The 15,360-nt window shown below is 38.6% G+C and overlaps 1 protein-coding gene across 1 annotated transcript in view; it reads left to right on the plus strand.

The window, feature by feature from the left end:
- Positions 1–15,360, plus strand: part of KCNU1 (potassium calcium-activated channel subfamily U member 1) — a gene marked incomplete at both ends in the record, with an annotated part of 144,102 nt that overhangs the window by 3,357 nt on the left and 125,385 nt on the right. The window contains 5 exons of the mRNA XM_082863614.1: positions 16–132; positions 10,618–10,679; positions 11,785–11,875; positions 13,602–13,713; positions 14,669–14,744. Coding sequence (XP_082719740.1) covers positions 16–132; positions 10,618–10,679; positions 11,785–11,875; positions 13,602–13,713; positions 14,669–14,744 — 458 coding nt within the window. The remainder of the gene's footprint in view (positions 1–15; positions 133–10,617; positions 10,680–11,784; positions 11,876–13,601; positions 13,714–14,668; positions 14,745–15,360) is intronic.

Here is a 15,360-nt window from a genome sequence, read left to right on the forward strand (position 1 = left end):
TTCTCTTGCTTCTAGGAAGAAACATCACGTAGCCTGGACCGTAGACATTCAAGAAGTCTCACTTTCCAGGGAGTCTTTCGTGTTCATGTAGAAATGTTGCTCTCAGCACAGACCTTTGTGGGACAGGTGTTGGTGAGTACATTTCCAGTGCTCACTTGCTAATGAACTTTAGCCACGAGTGTGATGTATGGTCAGTGTGAAAGCATCTGCTGGCCTTTTCTAAAATACCACTACCTCCCAACGGCTGTCTCCTTGTGTCTGTGCTCTCTACTGATGATTCTGCTTGCTTTTTCTTTGGAGTGAATATAATTACTTGGCATTACATTTTCTATTTGTTGTCAGCCTGTCCACTAGAAGAAAGACTTCATTAGGGCAAAGGTTGTGTGCCTTTCATTCTCCTTGCATGTAGATGGATGTCTGGCATGCAGCTGTTGCTCAAAAAATGTTGGTTTTCAGTGGATTCTCTGCCCTGCGAGGTACAACTATTTTCCCCTCCTTTGATTCCAACAGCTTCTTTTCTTCATTTTACAAACTGGTCTTTTTTGCCCCTCTATGATATTTATCATTTACTTCCTGTTTTAATCTAGGTAAACATTGACATATTAAAACCCAGTCCAGACATCATCTCCTCAGGCAGATTTTACCTTAGCTCCATATTAAGCTAAGAGTCCCCTTCTCTAAGTTTCTATCATTTCCATTGAACGCTGTTAAATTAAAATTATCTGTGCATAAGCCTGTCTACCCTAGTGCACTATGGACTCCTTGAGAGAAAAGACCGTCAGGGAAATGTTCACACCCCATTGTCTGGAAATAGCAGATGCCCTGTAAATGAATATTGCCCCATCGTCATTTCAGTAGTATCGTTTGATCTGACACATTCAAAAACAATCTGTAATTTGAGGGTATGCTGCCATCCCATGGTGGCATGGTGGAAGGGGACGTATGTGAACTAAAGATTATCCTCTGCTTTTTGTAATTAGTACAAACATCGTTCTTTTCTAGTTAATGTTGTTTAATTACGATCTAACTAATTTTTAAAACGTATCTTAAAGTACATAAGTAAAACTGCTTTGATAAACTCTACAGGGAATACTGAATCATCTGGAAATGTGTCTCTCCGTTTTTTTCCTTCTAAAGTTTTGGTCTCTTTTTTGAAATCCTTGTGCCTGTGACCTGTTAGAGAAGGATTTTGTGATTCTCTATGATTTTTATCAGGGATTTGTTAGTTAGGATCTCTTCAAGTGTTCAAATCATGTTGGATTATATGTAGATGATGTTGGAAATAAGGTAGTAAAGGACCCTGGGGTGAGGCAGAAGAGAACTTCCACCATCTATCATGTAAGCACTGCATATAGGGATTGGGTGGGGAAGGAATGATCATTGACCACATATCAATAAAAATTATTTCTTTAATGATGGAAAAATTGTTTTCAATCTGTTATAGCTTATGATTAAATGGTTGGAACAACAGGAAGCATGGAGGAAAGGTTAAATTAGAATAAATAGTCTAGCATTGAAACACAAAATTGAGACTCTCAGTGAGGGTTCCAAGCAAGTGTTTTATGAAAGGATGAGAAAGAAAAAAAGTGGCTTATAGATTTCCTTCCTTCCATCCATCCTTTGTAATTTCCTTCCTTCTTTCTTTCAACAAATATTTACTGCTTGCCAACTACACGCAAAGCATATACTCTAGACATGATGAAATATGCAGGCAAAAATCTTGCACTTATGGGACTTAAATTTTAAATTCTAGTGGGGGTAGAGATGATGAATGTGCACATAAATAGATGAGATAAATTCACATGGTGATCAGTGCTGTGAGGGAATGATGAATGACGTGTTTGTGAGTTTCGGTGGTTTTGGTGTTAGATCACATTAGATACAGTGATCTGAGAGGAAATCTCTGAAAAGGTAAGATTTGAGCTGAGACTTGAAGAATCAGAAAGATAAAAGTGATTGAACAGTGGAAGGAACAGGTTTCCCAATAGAGAGAAGAGACTTGTGGATGTAAAGGGCTCAGATTACTGCAAGTACCAAATGAGGTTCCTGTGCTAGAGGCCAGAAGGGCAGAGGACTCTGCGGTCTGAGTGGAGACAGAACCATGCAGTGCTTTGCACTTGGTAGCAAGGAGCTAGGCTATTCAAATGGAATAATTTTATTTTAGTGCAAAGGGGAGTCACTGAGGGGTTTTTAAGCATGGGTTGACATGGTCTAATTATGTTTTAGAAATTCAAGAGGCATTAAAGTTTGAAAATAAAGGAATTGTCAAAGGCATACTAGGCAAATGACAGTAGTGTGAATTCAAGGCAAAAAAAACAGTAACGAAGCCAAGTAGCCTGTATTAGTTTCCTAGGATTGTTGTAACCAAGTACCACAAACTGAGTGGCTTAAACAACAGAAATTTATTGTCTTACAGTTTTGGAGGCTAGAAGTCTAAGATCAGAGGTTGGTTCCTTCTGAGGGCTGGGAGAGAGAGTCAGCTGCATGCCTGTCTCCTAGATTCTGGTGGTTTGTTGGTAATCTTTGGCATTCCTGGGCTTGTAAATGCACCCAGGTCTCTGGCTTCATTTTCACATGGTATTCACATCATGTTTCCTCTGTTCATGCCTGTGTCCAAATTTCCTCTTTTTATAGGGACACCAGTCATATTAGAGTCCATCCTTATGACCTTATTTTAGCTTGAATACATCTGCAAAGACCCTATTTCCAAACTAGGTCACTTTGTGAGGTACTAAGGGTTAGGACTTCAACATACCTTTTTGGGGACACAATTCAACACATAATTTTGTAATGAAAATTTGTAACTAACTTCAACCAAGATATAACATCATGAGTATCATTATACCAAAAATATAACTTCAAGATAATTAATAAATAAAAAAGCAATATTAAAGACACATTGGTAGTATGAACTTTTAGTTCACTTATTTTGTATCAGGAGACACTAAATAGAAAAGAAGAAGAAGAAGGAGAAGGAGAAGGATAAAGAAGACCAAAGTAAATTAATTAATAACAAAGAGCTGACTGAAATGATCAAACCCATATGGTAAAAACATAAATTAAACCTACAGATGTCTACAAACTATTTGTAAAAATTCAGTATATATTAATAGGCCCTCAAAAAACAATCCCAATTAAAAAACTTACAAAGTAGAGGCAGAGGACATAAACTGAACACAGTACAATAAATGGACAGGAAAATAATAAACTCAGAAAAAAAGAACCAAAAACAAATAATTTACAGCTAAAAAACTGTAAATATCTCTTTCTAAAATGACTCTTGACTCAGAGAAATCAAACTTAAAATTGCAGAATATTTAGAGAGTAAAGATGATGAAAACATCACATATCCCTTGCACCTACATTATAAGTTGGGAATTGTTCTAAGTTAAATGCATAACATTAACAACTTATCTTGATAAATAAAAAATAATTAAAGTAAATGAATTATCAATGTTGAAAAGTCAGAGAAAGAAAACACATTAAATCTAAGGAGAATAAATAAGAAAGCTGGAAATTAACAAATTATAAAAGAGCTGATTATTTGAAACAAACAGTAAAATAGAGAAGTCAATAGGTAGGCTAAACAATCCAAGAGGGGAAAAGCAAAATATATGGAATAAGACATTAAAATGAGAAAATAAATACAGATAAAAAGGAAATTGAAAGATATATGCACAATTAAGTATGAAAACCAAATGATTCCTTAGGACAACATAAATAAGCAAAACTGACCATGAAAAAAAAGAAAGAAACTTAAACAGACCAAATAACTGGAAGATACAAAGATATTGTCAAAGACTTTATCAACATCACCGCCACTACCCTTCTGCCCCTCTGCCTATGGGAGACCCAGACAATTTCAAGGTCCAGTCTGCTAGATCTTCAAATAGTGAATCTCTCTAATGCTAATTAAATAGTCCCAGGGCATAGAAAATATAAGAAAGAAAGTATCTGATTTTCTTTTTCAATGAAGGCACAGTATCTATATCAAAACCCACAATGATGGCAAATTTAATAACATCTGTAGACTAATGTCTTAAATACGTGGATACGTGGCCAACAACACAGTGTAAGAAGGAAAAGGAAGGAGGAGGATGAGGAGAGGAAGTTGTTGTTTAAAAAAAAAAGAAGGATGAAAAGAAAAAGAAGGAAAATGCAAATAGTCATAGAGAAAGAAAATATTATCTTCAAAACCAGAGACCTTCTGAGATCCTTCTAGAGATAAAACAAGACAATGTGCAGCTCACCTCTGCAGCATCTTTGGGTTTGTTGCTTTAGTTATCACAAGCATGTTTTTACAGCTTCCCGCGGGAGATTTTCTACTGAATTTAGTTCCAAAGAGTCCTATTCCTAAACTGTTCCTTTTTTTGGGTGCTATTAATTGTGTAACTGTGCTTCTCTGTTGTTTTGATAGCTAAAACATTTAAGAACCAAAAATACGGCTCATCTTTAGTAAGTGTATCTACTTTTAGTATCATCCTAGGCACTACTTTATGTCCATCTTCTATTTTTCTGTCTTCTCTGGCAGGATGAGTATAAGTCCATGTTTTTGCAGGTTGTCCTGGTGTATCTGTTTAATAGAGTCTCTTTCATTCTTAAAAGTGTTATGTGTTGTGACAATAAATGACATAACTGCCTTAGCTTTAAGTGAAAAGTTTTGTTTTTCAAAGCCACAGGACATTTTCCAGGGAAAATGAGCCATTAAAGAGAATATAACTTTGAAGTTCTCCTCGACTGCTCCATAGATTCAGCTCCACCTTTCTCCTTTGACTAGAAAGTATGATTTCTTTTTTCCTCTCTCTACTCCTAATTGACACCATTCCCCTCTCATGATGGGCCATGTCCCTCCCTTTTGGTCACATGTAGCCTTGCTGGAGATTTATACATTTCATGATATACATATATATATATCATGTGTAATTAATATCACATTTATCCTTCTTAATTTCAGTATCCTGTTGCTAGCCAACCAGGAAGCCACCGCACTGGTTGGCTAGCATCACAGGGACCTGGTAGGAATGGGCACCTTTGAGGACAGGTCCCCGCCCATCCCAGGCTCAGTTTTTCAGTGCCCCGTGGAAGAAGGAGTGCAGGAGTTATGTTAGATGGTTGCCTGTTCCTCTGCAGAAGCAGCGTGCTACTTCTCAGGCTGCTTCTTTTTCAGACCTTCCTCATTCTGTCAGAGTGTCCTGGCCAGTACTTCGTTTCCTCCTGAATCATCATGTTGGTCAATTTCCTGATCACTGGGTTTATTTTCGTCGCTGGGACAGCTTTGATGAGCTGAGTCTTGACGAGCTCGCGCTCACACTTCCTCCCAGTCAGCTCTGCCGAGGGCTGCCACTCATCTCCCTCGTCAACCTGGGGATACCTGTATCCAGGATCCCGGAGGCTCCACCCAGCCGGACTCAGCCTGGAAGCCGCAGGACAGCACTGCGCATGCCCAGTGCTGGGTCCCGCCAAGTCTGCGCAGCCTTCACCCTGGACAGCCCTCTGGGCTGGCCTCGTTTTAACAGATTTTGCAGTTGAATTTCATTTATAAAATTGTTTTCCTCAGAGCGCTTCTTTGCTCACATCTCATAGACCTTGGCAAGTCATGTTCTTATTTTTAGTAATGCCCAGTTCGTCTTTAGGTTGTTTTAATTCTGATTTCTTGGTGGATTCATAATCTATTGTGAGGAGTGTTGTATGCTTTTGTTTCCTTGGTGTTGGACTGGCTCTCTTTTCTACTTTGGTGAAATTTATGGCCCAGGAATATGACTGCCTTTATGATCTCTAGTTTATGGAATTTATGGGGAAATTCTTTGTTGCCTAGTACATGATCAATTTTTATTACTGTGTAATGGACTTTTGAGAGAATCTGTGTATATTTTCTATACCCTTAATTATTTGCTGACTGATTGAAAAGGGCATGTCAACATTTTTCATTTATGATTTTATAGTTTTATCAAATATCTTACATTTCTAACATTTTGAGTTATATATTTTATGTAACATCAGTCAATGCATAGAGTTACCTATTATAACTCCTTGGTCAATGGTGCCTTTTACTGATATGAAATATCCGTTTTTGTCACATTGAGTGGGTTTTTGTTGTTGTGTTTTTGTTTTTGTTTTGGTTTTTTTACCCAGGGGATACTTTAGAACATAATGTTAGCCGGTAACATTGCTTTCATTTTATTCATACTTGATTAGGATGTCTTTGCCCAGCTCTCTTTCAGTCTTTCTGTCTTATTATTTCTTCTTAAGTGTGTCTCTTTAAATATCATGTAGCTGCACTTTTGTGTTTATTGATTTAAGAATGCATTTATTTGTTCATTTACTGGAGAATTTAATTATTTTCCTTTATGGTGATCTGTTTCATTGGTCTTTACAATATTTAGAGATTGAATTTACTGCATAATAGACTTTCTAAATTTCTGTGGCTTAAACAAACAAGCGGGGTGTGTTGGTAAAGAAAGGGAGAATGGTTGTTGGATAAACAACTAGGACCTTTGTGACATCTTAGTTTCTTATCTTATTGGAGAAGCGGAATGACATGGTGATTGAGAATTTTGAGAGACATGACCTTAAGCATTGGCTTCTCCACTTCATCTTGAACAAGTTAATTTTCCCAAATTGCACTTCTTTCATATAATGTGAATAACCTTCTTAAAATACTGTAGGGAGTATTGTAAACCCTTCGAAGGTGTAGTAAGTACTGACCATTCACTGATATTTACGTTCTTTATTTGTTCCTTTTTGTTAATTTTATTTATTTTCTTTTGTATCTTTTGACTTGGGATTTTCCATTTTTAATAGAATATCATGGGTATATCAGTAAATGAAATTCAGAACAAACTTCCCACCTGTTATTTCTCTCTAATAATATCTCTGCATGTTTTATATCTATATACTGCTCTCGCCTGAGACCTTTGGCATGTTTTTCCTCCACACTACCCCTCCTTCCTTCCAGAAATTGTTGAATGAATCTGAACACTCAGTTCCAGATTGCTATGGTGTTTTTTAGTTTTTTTGGCTTTTAGCATTATACAGCTGGTCAGATTTCCTTCTTAATATTTGCTTTAGAGTTAAAAATTTCATTAATTTTACCAGTTTTATTAGGCACCATTTTTTCTTACGTAACTTACTTTATCTTTCTAATTTTTTTTTTCTTGAGTACTTGCTGTATTCACTCGCGAGGGAAGTTGTGAGTGGTACACTTTCCGAATTGTTAAATCTCCCCCAGTTTTTTCCCCTTGCTCTCATAGGTGAACGATAATTTGGTTGGGTTTAGAATTCTTGGCTTGTAATCCTTTTTCCTAAAACCTCTGTAAATGCTGTTCCAAAGTGTTCTGGCTACTTAAGGATACCGAACTCTTGTCTCTCAGCTCCAAATCCACCCTCTCTCCCCTGCTTTGTGATGCGAGGCTAGTGCACAGCAACCACATGTCTCTTTGGTCAGCTCCCTTGTGCTCTAGAGGAGGGGAAGGGAACTGCCTTCCTGTGTTTTACATCTAGTTTTTTCAGCCTCACTTCATCAATGGCTTTTTCTTCCAGTAGCAGTGCTTGGTTTCAGTTTCCAGGCTTTTCCAACAGTACCAGGACCAAGCTCACAGTGTCTCTTCAGATGTACCATTACCAGCCAACCCAGGACCCCTCCTCCCAAGTCTGAAGCCCCCTTCCAAAGGGCACCTCTTTGATGCCCTTTGGCATCGAATGTTTTTAAATGTTGCGAATCCCAACCTCCCTTTGTTGATCTCCCAGCTAGTCCTTGGGGGTGCAGCTTCTTGCAGTTACTGCCTCTGTGTCACCCCTGTGTTCCTTGGTCTTCCCAGTCCTCCAGTACTATTTAACAGCTTTTTAGAATCTCACCAGGGGCACTGATTGTAATTCTTAGATGTTTAATTACATATTCTATGCTCACTCTTTCACTGGACGTTATTTCATCTGTGTGCCCGATCCTCCTGTTTTCTTATACCTCCCGTATACCTGGCAATTTTCTGGTGTCCTCTCACATTCACAAGTGAAGATTTAGAGTACTTGTAGCGCCCCTCGTTAACTGTGCTGGTGGCTGTTTGGATTCTGAAGACACCCATAACCACCCACCCACTAAACGGGCTTTAAGCCCCACTGTAGAAATCACAGCTCAGGTGGCGGGCTTCCTACCCCTCCCGAATAGCCAGCACTTCCAGACTTTGCCCCTTCCACCCGAGGCAAGTTCATGAGTCCTCTCAGAATACCTCCCACTTCTACCTGACTCACCAAACAGCCTTCACAAACTGTTAGCTCCCAGTGCTTTATTTTGGTTTGGGACACATTTTGTTGCTTATTATGTATAATTTCTGGATCGTCCTTTTTAGGTTTGTGGCATGAAGTTGATATTGTTCTTAGATTGAATAAAACTAAATTTTTCTTCTTTTATTTATTTTTTTGTTAACTTTATGGTGTGGAGGACTCTAAATATATGACCTTGTTACCATAGTTCTGGAAGCCTGTCAGTACATGATTTATAGATGAAGAATCACCTGTGGGATTTAGTAAGAGAAAAAATATGTAATCATACGTAAGGAGAAGAAAAAAAGATTTCATGGAAACTATTAATAATTATCAATCTATTTATATATATATATATATATGCACACACATATGCATATCCACTCCCAGCATTTTTCCTGAGATTCAGACTACATTTGTAACCAAATATCTCCATGAGACACACAGTCTTAGTGATATCTCCATCGACACTTGATTCAGATGTTAAAATGGAACTGACAGTAAGAGTTGAGACCCCAAGAAAAATAGATGCCACTAACTCCCATTAACCTGCATCGTTGCCACTTACAAAGCACTTGGAAGAAGACTAGTTGAAGCTCTTAGCATCTTGACCAACCCCATGTAAATTTGGGTAAGCTGGAAATTGAAGAGGATTTTGGAACAAGCTCTTATTGTGGCAGAGGTATTGGGCGGGGGGGGGGGGGAGGGTTTCCTCCCCTGCCAAGCGAGGGACCACTTAGAAAGGTCCGCTGGCATCTCTTGGAACTCTGGGGACACAGAGAGCTGATGTCTGCCTCTTTGGTGAAGAGGGATGGCCACACTGAAGAGAATCTGTCCTTCTAGTGTTTGTTGGGGCAAAGAGTGCTTGAGCTGGTCCGTGGGCCAGATGTGGGTCACGTGTGAGAGTCTTCTCGAACCTTCCCAGTTAGGCATCCGGAGGGGGAAGAGTTCCAGCAGAATACAAGAGTGCAAGGTGCACTGAGAAAAGAGTTGTGAGCAGCCAGCGAGAGAGGACGCTTTCACTCAGCTTAAGGGAACGGCAGAGGGGACGCTTAGCAATTGAATGTTATCAAGCTGCAGCCTGTCTGCCCCCTCCCCTTGCACTTCTGATCCGTTTAAGTTGCTCTCCTTTATTTTCCTAGCATGCATCTTCTCACATACCACCTAAGGTACATATTAATTACTATTTATTGTCTAGACCATAAGCTCCATAAAGGCAGGGATATTTGTATATGTTATTGAATGATGTTTCCCAGTCGGCAGAATAATACTTGAGTCATGATAGGTACTAAAGAAATCTGTTGAATTTGAATATGAATTGAATTGGGAATCTCCGACAACCCAGGAAAATAAACAGTAAACACCTCCCGTGCCCGGAGAGCCCAAGGGTGAGAGCGTAGTGATCTAACACCAGTCAAGTCCAACATTTCCTGCTATTACCTCCCCTTTCTGTTCACCGCCTGACACTGACCTACAGTTCTCAGAGGCCAGAGGTACCCTAGTTAGTAGGCAGCTAGGACTAAAAAAACAAAAAGGGTTAACAGAGAAGAAACTAATCTTTTTTTGCCTACTAGTAGCCTGCTCAAGGAACACCTGAACTGGAAGGGAGTGAAGCTTTAATTGTAAATAAAATACAGTTTTACACAGGACTGAACATATTTTTTTAAATGTTTGGAAGCTAGAAATAACTGATTACCTACAGTTGACCTAAAAATTCACCGAGGCTGCAAAATATTTCATCCAAATGTATTGAGGGTTTTAAATGGGTAAATTTCTGATTATATTCCACAGATTCTTATTTTACAGACCAGATATATTGGCAAGTTAAAGCGCTCATTTTCTCTTCTCACTTTATAGCATGTTCCCTCCTGTCAGAATTCTGCCCATCCTTTAGATGGGCATGTTTGGGACTGTTTCTTCTCCAACATCATAGGCAATTCAAGTTCAGAGTCTGTATCTCATGGCCCTCATTTTCTAGCGTGTAATAAAGTGCATAACACATATTAAGCACTTAATAAATGTTTGATGAGTGAGTGAATGAATAAACAAAGGACTTCTTGAGCTCAGAAAACCTTAGGAGCAGCAGAAAGGACAAATTGTTTATTCTGAAGTGTGTGAAAGTTAAAATTAGGTAGGTAAAATGGGTAGGTACATGTTCGTTTATTGAATACCCAGTAAAGGTCCAATCAGTTTTTGTTGAGTGAATGAATGAATGCTAACATAAATGAATGTGTGGGAAAAAATGGCTACAGATATATAGGCAAGGGAAAAAGGTAAAACACAATTTGTTGGTATGTTTATGCATCTGTGTTCATGCTAATAGAATGGATCTGTACATTTGTCTGTGGTTTTTTCTTTCAGGTGATCCTTGTCTTTGTCCTAAGCATTGGGTCTCTTATAATCTATTTCATCAACTCCACCGAGTGAGTAAAATCCCCAGTCAGTCTCGTTTGCTCATATCAGTAGCTTACCAGCTAATTTGGAATATTCTGTCAGGAATAATGCTTAATATACTTTCACGTAAACTCACACACGCAAGCTCATAAGAAAAGGATAGGTGTTTCGTTTCCCCTAGGAAGTACTAAACCCAGCTCCACAAACAAACGAAAAAAGGCATGAGTTTCTCCTGTATCCTGTCATTCTGCACTGCTAGGAGCTGGGGTGCTGTGCATATGTCTCTTCTAGTTTCTGGGACTACAAGCTTCCAGCTGTTGTCTCCTCCTTTGGACCTTTTATGTGGGTCTTACGTGCCTTTGGATTCCTTAGGTGTTAAAGCAGAAGTTCTGTAGTCATTTCAGGGTTTCTCATAGGTTCTAGACAAGTTTGGATGGTCTGAGGAAAGAAAATGCTAGACCTCACCGGGGATGTAGGAGCAAACTATCCTCTGTTCTTCTCTGAAGGCATTCCCTTCTCCTGTGCCAAAGTTAGGACAGCTTCTTGGACACAACCCAACCTAATCTGAACTCCATGCTGATCCTCTGGGAATTTTATTGGATTTTCAGCTAAAGTAAAACTGGGATTACAGGGCCACACAAGTCAGGCAACTTTAGAGATCCTACAGAAACTAGAAGTCTTCGTTTTGTGGATTCCTTACTGACCTTTTAGGAACATTTCCTTGGAATTTGCTTCAGATCAGTTCATTGGACGCAGAGTAGCTCTCTATCAGAAGTATACTGAAGCCAAAATTTCCTGGCTGGGTAAGATGGTCTTGCACACCAAAAAGAGCCACATAACCTCTGTGCCTCTGAATCCCATTGATAAAATGAAAATGGAACCAATAAACTCTGAAAAGAAGAGCAGGTAATTCTTCTGTTATTTTCAGCTACATTCACGGCCCAGTGGTTTTGTTCATGCATACCTCTACTCCCAAGAGGAAAGTAATTTCCTTGAGATGTGCACATAAGTGTCTGGGTTGACCATTCATGGTAAATAAATAGAAAATTGCCCACCCGTTCTCTTTATTTGGTCCTCTGTAGCCACAGCTTTTAAAATGTCCACCTTTATAAGCTGTCTTTGTTTCTTTTCCAGCCCTTTTGGAAGCTGTTCTTCATACCAAGACAAAACCATCCCGATTGATTTGACTTTCAATGCTTTCTTTAGTTTCTATTTTGGATTGAGAGTAAGTACCTATTGAACATGGGAGTGAACAGGGGAATACAACCGGCACACTGTAAAGAGATCTGTGTTACACAAAGAGATGCCTTCCTTAGACAATCTGCCTATGCTTTCAGGCTCTAAAGCCAGAGGGTCTGGGCCCTCAATTGTCAAATGTATAACGAGACCCCCAAACTCTCTCCTGCACTTGAAACTGTAAACCAGGTCAACAATTTTAACACAAATGAAAAGGATTCCTTGTTAGGATATCGTCACCCTATCACCCTGTCCTTCTTATTGGCTTCCCACTTGCCACTAGAAGAGTGACTGGTAATCACAGGAGAGCAGAACCTGAGTAACAAGCCTCTGAAAATGTCATCGGCTCCACTGATGGCATATGTGCCGTATAAATCTATAAAATACTCTTGTGTCTTTAATTTTGTTGCATTCATGTATTCAGTAGTTCTCTCATTCCACAAGCACTTTTTGAGGGCCCACCCTAGATCTAGATTCTAGATTTATCTATCTCATGTTTGTGAGATATACACATACACACATACACACACACATATATATACACACAGACATACACAGACAGACATGTACACACACATATACACACATATATGCACACATATACACACATACATACCCATATATACACACAGACACACATATACACACATATACACACACAAATATATACACACATATATATGCAGACATATACACACACATATACACACATGCACATATATATACACACATATATACATATATACACACACATATATACACTCACATATGTACCCATATACACATACACACACACATATATACACACACGTATATATACACACATATACACACGCACACATATATGCACACACATATATGCACACACATATACACACATACACAAACGTATATATACACACGTATATATACACATATATACACCTATATATACACACGTACACACACAAACATATACACACACAGAGGTATATATATGCACACGTAAGTGTATATATAATGTGTATGTGCGTATGAAAGGTATGGTATGTATGTATTTCTGTGACCTTCCTTCAAACTTATTTCAACCACACTGGCCATCACAGTCTTATTTTTACAGCAGCCCCTCCCTTCTGGAAGCACCTGCTTTCTTATTCCAAATAGGGAAGCTCATGAACACAAGCCTTGGCCAACCAAGCTTCTAGACCTTTTCCATTGAAGACCATCCTAAATCTTGTATCTTCATTGCTCACAAATAGGGGGTTTTACCTATATAATTATATATATATCAGGAAGCTCTAGGAGCAGTAGGAAGGTCAAAGTGATTATTCTGAAGTAGGAGAGTTAAGATCTGGTAAGTAAGGTGGATTCACGTTCATTCATTGAATACCCCCTAAAGTACAATCTCTTTATCTATATGAATATATAGGTGTATGTGTGTGTGTGTGTGTGTGTGTGTGTGTGTGTATATATATATATTTATTTATTTATTTATTTATTTATTTATTTATTTATTTTTATATAGATGTATATATTTATATATATAAATGAGTATTTACTTATATAGCTATATAATATATATGGGTGTATGTATGTATACATTGTATGTATGTAATAGAATGCGGTCAGAGCTTCAGTTGGTGGATGAAGTGTACCTGGAAAAAGCCACTCTTGTGTTCACTGTAGAATTTTTGAGGGTGACAGAATCTGGGGTCTCTTCTGTTTTCATTTCATAGTTTTTGGCAGCTGACGACAAGGTCAAGTTCTGGTTGGAGATGAATTCGATTGTAGACATCTTTACCATTCCACCAACCTTTATTTCTTATTATTTGAAGAGTAACTGGCTAGGTAGGTGAGTTGTGGGAATCAGAAGCAATCTCAGGGACAACCCCTCAGCACTCATCTGTAAGTATCCTTTCATTTTCCTTTAAAGCCTAAATGGCGTTTAAAAAAACTTCCTCCCCATGATCGTATGGTTTTGTAATACATTTTCAGAACCCATTCTTTTTTTTACCCCAGTCCCTGGCGATGGGCCTGATGCCAGTAGGTGTACAGGGTGGTTTATTGTTTATGGATTATCCACACCTGAGGGCAGGGTGCCAACATCCTAGCCCCCTGTGGCACCTTTGTGCTGAGATCCCACATGACTGGGAAAAGTGAAAAGCCTCCCGTGGTCTTTAAAAAGTATAAGTCATCATATCCAGACATGCGGTGACCTGTTAGAGATTTTTTTAATTAGTTACTTTGTCTTTAAGGTGGATGTATTGCCAGTACGTGGGCATTCTGTGGCTTTTGTCAGTTTTTATGTAATCTTATACTATTATTTATTATCTACAAAATATTTTTTACTAGTGTTACTATCAAACTACATAAAGGCAAGCAACATACAAACCCTGGGGAGCGTATCACAGAGACTCTATAGTCAGGAGTTGAAGTGGTTTATGGGTCACTTGCTCTCCATTCTAAAGAAGAGTCAAATAGAGTAAAACATGAGTTGTGCTTATTGCATACTTTGTAATAATACTACTACTCAGCAACCCTTCGAGGTAGGTATCATTACAATTCCCATTTTACAGATGAGGAACTGGAGAAGCTAAGGGCGTTGCTTTAGATTACAACAGCCATTAAGTGAACCAGAATTTGAACCAGTGCTCAGGTCTTAAACTGATGACGTTGTAAGATACTATATTTGAGCATTTCAGGGAAAGAAAGAACGTGAGCAGTCCCAGGTGTGGTATAATTCAGACTGCTCTCTCAGTGACCCTCATCTTTCAGCAGCTTTCTTTTTTTGATTGCTTTGTAGGTTTAAGGTTCTTAAGAGCATTGCGGCTGCTGGAACTCCCTCAAATCTTGCAAATTCTGAGAGCCATCAGGACCAGGTAAATGCCAGCCCTGCCTCAAGTACTATGTACTCACTCATTCGGATTAGGAAATTCAAATGTTAACTGAACCTTCAACTCAGCTCATTTCCCATCAGAAACTTCAGTGCAAAAGTCACAAAATCCCTTACTTTCCAAGATACCATCCGCTTACTTTTCTCTCACTGCATTAACCTCACACACAGGCTGGAAAGTTTGCAATCATCTTGAGGAGTTTGTTTCTTCTCTGTTTCTTGGACCTACAATGTGTCAGTCCATTTAGGTTTTAATTCCCCCCCCCACCGAAAAAAAATTTTTTTTAATCAAAGCAATTCAGACAAAATAGACTTTATAAAGACTGTTACAAGAGATAAGGAAGGACACAACATAATGACCAAGGGATCAATCCAAGAAGAAGCTATAACAATTGTAAATATTTGTGCACCCAACATAGGTGCACCTCAATACATAAGGCAAATGCTAACGTCCATAAAAGGGGAAATCGACAGTAACACAATAATAGTGGGGGACAGATCGTCCTGACAGAGAATAAGGAAACGCAAGCTTTAAATGACACATTAGACCAGGTAGACTTAATTGATATTTATAGGACATTCCATCTGAAGGCAGCAGAATA

The sequence above is a fragment of the Leucopleurus acutus genome, assembly GCF_964270905.1.
Source record: "Leucopleurus acutus genome assembly, chromosome: 21".
Lineage (NCBI taxonomy): Eukaryota > Metazoa > Chordata > Mammalia > Artiodactyla > Delphinidae > Leucopleurus > Leucopleurus acutus.